Genomic DNA, 4,922 nt, shown 5'->3' with positions numbered 1-4,922 from the left:
CATTACAATCGATCCTCTTTGTGAATATGCTTGTAAGTAACACAGGTTCCATCAATTACGCGAGATATCAAAAACACTTGTGAACGAACTATTCGTGTAATCCAAACTCTGTTGGCACGGCTAGTGGTAGCACTGCCTATTCTTATCCACAAGAGGTGAGGTTATTGGCTTTCTCAATGCATCACAGCACTAGATTCTGTTCCTCTCTTTACCGCCACCTGTCTCTGTAGGTTTTGGAGTCTCATTATCATCCAGTGAACTAAGTTATAGTACAGATGGCATCTCTCTCCCTCCCATCGACAGACACAACACGATCCATTGCCAACTGACGTTGGTCCATGCCGTTGTACACTCCACCACCCAGCGGCCGTGCCAGGCCGTGCCCAACTCGCTCACAGACCACAGGGTCTCAGATTCTGTGGTGAGCAGCACACCACGCAGTGTGCAAATACAGCCATGACACACATCACTGACACACACAACCATCACACAACACACCAACAACACAACACACACACAACGCACACAGCGGCGCTTCCTCCTTTCCTCCACTCCATCCACCTTGTGTCTCTGCACCTGAGGGCTAATATTCATTATGGTCTATAAGCCTATGTTGTAAGCCTGTTGGCTGATTGGTAGCCAGGGCAAACCCAGTCCTTATGTTAGGTACTTATAGCTTACTTGGTCATTCATTCAATCTCTCTTTTTTGAGGCTCATTTAGCTACTGTATATTCATTCATACACACCAACCACATCAGTAGCTMATGTCAAATGGCATAATATTGTCTAACATCAGCCYTACAGTTTGCAGACTGGAGGCTGTGGAAGTTCCCAGAACAGTGTTTCCAGTGAGATTGGATAACCGTTAGTTCATGGTCACCGGRAGTTATTTTACCTCTCGTTCTCTAWGTGGAGCTGTTCCATAGAAGCCTATCTCCTCCAGTCAGAGGAACAGACARCAATGTCAACACGCTGATCGTGACCTGTTTGTTCTTTACACAACCTGTCTGACTGGGCTGGCAGATGGCCTACTCTGATGCCTGGGGTCTGATGTCTGTCTAGGGCAGGGTGGCTGGCTGTCTGTCAGTCATGTTGTTTTCTGATGCTCATGTCATCCCATACACACATTAGCACACAGACACACACGCACGCACATACAGACTACACCCGTTGACCCAAGTGTTTTGTACTAAAGTTTCCGATTTGTTACGACAATGCCCAGCACCCCTCACCTCATTTACCTGTGTATCTATCTCTCTGACCCTTCTATCCCTGTGTGTGTGTCCCCAGACTCTGACAGTGGGCTCCTCAACCCCAGCCATATAGGCCATACAGGGTTCCTMGTTTCTAAGATGTCTGCYGTGATGGAGGAGGGTTATGGATGTCTGTCTGGCCTCATCCCATCCCTGGAGCTCATGGCTCTGTATGTGGCTGCAGCCATGCACGACTACGACCACCCTGGACGGACCAACGCCTTCCTCGTGGCAACTAGCGCTCCTCAGGTATGAAGGGATAGAGGGAAGGAGGGAGGAAGAAGAGGGAGAGGATGGATGGATTGATGGATGGTTGGATGAATGAATCTAACGAAAGGAACTGGAAAGGTGAAAGCAAAGTCCACCACTAATACTTTCATATCTTGTGTTCTTCTCAGATCACTGAAGAGATAAATGGAGGAAGACAAAGGGTCCACTGAGATGCACCAATGATAACTAATGAGTGACACGTTGCTCTCTGTCTCCCCCTGTAGGCCGTGCTATATAACGACCGCTCTGTGTTAGAGAACCACCACGCTGCGTCGGCCTGGAACCTGTTCATGTCCCAGCCAGAGTACAACTTCCTGGGCAACCTGGAGCATGTGGAGTTCAAACGCTTCCGCTTCCTGGTCATCGAGGCCATCCTCGCCACCGACCTGAAGAAACACTTTGACTTCCTGGCAGAGTTCAACGCCAAGGTAAACAGAACCGACGGTCATGAGCTTCTCTTTGATGTACAGCGTATCTACAGCTGAATGGACTGAAGCGCTCTGCCATTTTCTCTGATGGTTGACAAACTTACAGTATGTCAGGAACAAGCCTGTAGGAGAAGATCTGCGGTTCTTTTACTCAGAACTCTTCCTCTTATGCTCTCCTCGCTTCTCTCTGATAGGTTGAAAGGAGGTAGGGGTAGAGGATGTGAGGACGCGAGGAAAGACATTTGAGATTCATTTAACCCTTGCTTCTCTCCAGGTGGGTGACGATGGCTGCTCGGGCATTGACTGGTCCAATGAGAACGACCGGTTGCTGGTGTGTCAGATGTGCATCAAACTGGCGGACATCAACGGCCCACTGAAACACAAGGACCTGCATCTACAGTGGACCGAGGGCATCGTCAATGAGTTCTATGAACAAGTGAGATCCAAATCGATCACTAGCCCCTACACCCTCTACACCCTAGCCCCTACACCCTAGCCACTGATTTAGATTTGAAACACAAGGACCTGCATCTACAGTGGACCGAGGGCATCGTCAAATAGGTCTACAAACAGCTACATCTATTAGGTGTAGGTTTGCCAGAAGATACTGACCCTACTGTTACGCTTGTTTACACAGCTGCACAGGGGTCAGAGTGCAATCATTACATTAAGACATGAGATATCCGTCAGAAAACATACCTCAATGCAGMAATAGYATATGCCACTGTTCTCCAAATTTGACCTTTATCCACACTGCTCCATCGAGAAGACTGAAAMACTGCTAGTTTTCCCAGAAAACRGCCCTTTTCGTCCTCATGCTAGCCAGCAGTAGCCACCGCTAGGGTGACCTGAATTGAATTAAATAAACGTCATTGATCCTCAGTGAGGAAATTAGGTGAATGATGCATCTTGCCATCTTGCCCCCCNAGGTCTACAAACAGGTACATCTATTAGGTGTAGGTTTGCCAGAAGATACTGACCCTACTGTTACGCTTGTTTACACAGCTGCACAGGGGTCAGAGTGCAATCATTACATTAAGACATGAGATATCCGTCAGAAAACATACCTCAATGCAGMAATAGYATATGCCACTGTTCTCCAAATTTGACCTTTATCCACACTGCTCCATCGAGAAGACTGAAAMACTGCTAGTTTTCCCAGAAAACRGCCCTTTTCGTCCTCATGCTAGCCAGCAGTAGCCACCGCTAGGGTGACCTGAATTGAATTAAATAAACGTCATTGATCCTCAGTGAGGAAATTAGGTGAATGATGCATCTTGCCATGGAGATCCGACATTTACAAAATTACAATGATAGGTCCGAGGGGGGCGCTGCATCATTTGTGGGGGACGACATGTATGCAGTTGCCTTGTTGTTGTTGTCTCGTGCACTCCCCCCCCCAATGAAACTGCCTGATCATGAAATGGTCATTACACTACCTTCTGCATAAATAGCTATGACAGACTTGAGAAGACGTAGAGGTGCAATGATGTTTCTCCATCAAATGACATTGACATGTGTTCCACTTGGTACTACAATAGAAAGCAGGCCACTTCATGAGTCCATCACGGTACTGCTCAGTGTGAAGTGGTACAGGTGCCTGGAAACAGCCCACTCTCCAGTAACAGTGCTGCTCATTGGTCAGAGACGGACGGGTGCCTATCAACCACACCGCTGATCAGGAAGAGAGACTCTAAGTGGTCAGAGAACGATCAGCGTGTAGGCAGATATATTACAGAAAGGAGGTGATAGGAATCCCGRTGGGCAATGAATGGAGGAACGTAATAATGCCCCACCCAGCAGACTGTCGACCAATCTCGTTCATGTTGTCATGCTGTGTCACGTGGTTGCTAAGCTAATCGTCATGCAATCCCTTCTAAAWGWCKGSGTATGAGTCGAGAAACKTGCCTATTTTRSTCAAAAGTACCTAATGTCACGATTCCAAAGCTATACGYTATTGCAGAGACAAAGTTAATTATCTRACATCTCGGAAAGATTTGTAATGTTGTACTTATTGCTCACGTAATTCATGCTTATGTTTGGCTTTTGAACTAGCGCCCAATTGACTCCCATTCACTCCTTGAAGGAGTGCTCTTCTTGTCCCAGAATCGACCAGAATGAACCGCGTGGCCCATTGACGACGCATGGGCAACGTAAACAATGGCCGTTAATACGATTCCCATCAGAATAGGTAGAACCAATGGGTACTCCCATTCAAATCAAAGTTCTCTGATGTGAAGTGTGGAATCGTGGCCGTWCTGGGTCTACCACTTCTAGAATATTCTATGCCAGTGTTTCCCAAACCTATCCTCAGGTACCCCAAGTCCATTTATTTGATGTATTTCAGAACTGACACTTTGAACTAATGAGGGGCTTGATGATTAAGAAGAGAGAGAGGAGGAGAGAGAGAGTAGAGAGAGAAGATGAATAGAGAGAAAATAGAGGAAGGCAGAAGAGAGGAGGGAGAGAGAGAGAGAGAGAGGAAAATAGAGGGAGAGAGAAGAGAAGAGGGAATGTGAGAGAGAGAGCGAAGAAGAGGAGAGAGAAGAGGAAGAAAATAGAGGGAGAGGAGAGAAGAGAAAGAGAGAGGAAAGAGAGAAGGAAAATAGAGGGAGGGAGAGAGGAGGGATTGAGAGCAGAGAGAGAGGAGAGAGAGAGGGAAAAATAGACGAGATGTGGATAAGATGAGAGAGAAGGGAAAAATAGAGGGAAGGAGAAGAGAGAAGAGGGAAAGGAGAGAGAAGAGAGAGACAACCAAACATGAGAAATATGAACGGGAGAGAGAGAGAGGGATTGAAGAGAGAGAAAGAGAGGGAAAATAGAGGAGAGGAGGAGAGAGGAAGGGAAGGGAGAAGAGAAGGGATGTGGAGAGAGAGAAAGAGAGCGAGGTAAATAGAGGAGAGGAGGAAAGAGAGGGAGGAGAAGAGATGACAGAGAGGTAAAACGTGTTATTGTACTGCAAGTAGCTGA

At 47.1% G+C, this 4,922-nt stretch overlaps 1 protein-coding gene across 1 annotated transcript in view; it reads left to right on the top strand.

Annotated features, from left to right (window-relative positions):
• Nucleotides 1-4,922, top strand: part of LOC111951340 (cGMP-inhibited 3',5'-cyclic phosphodiesterase 3A-like) — a 118,335-nt gene that overhangs the window by 98,011 nt on the left and 15,402 nt on the right. The window contains exons 10-13 of the mRNA XM_023969396.2: nucleotides 798-849; nucleotides 1,197-1,503; nucleotides 1,749-1,952; nucleotides 2,227-2,388. Of these exons, the coding sequence (XP_023825164.1) occupies nucleotides 798-849; nucleotides 1,197-1,503; nucleotides 1,749-1,952; nucleotides 2,227-2,388 (725 nt within the window). The remainder of the gene's footprint in view (nucleotides 1-797; nucleotides 850-1,196; nucleotides 1,504-1,748; nucleotides 1,953-2,226; nucleotides 2,389-4,922) is intronic.

This window comes from Salvelinus sp. IW2-2015, linkage group LG24, assembly GCF_002910315.2.
Source record: "Salvelinus sp. IW2-2015 linkage group LG24, ASM291031v2, whole genome shotgun sequence".
Classification (NCBI taxonomy): Eukaryota; Metazoa; Chordata; class Actinopteri; order Salmoniformes; family Salmonidae; genus Salvelinus; species Salvelinus sp. IW2-2015.
This window is presented reverse-complemented; position numbering and strand designations above follow the sequence as displayed.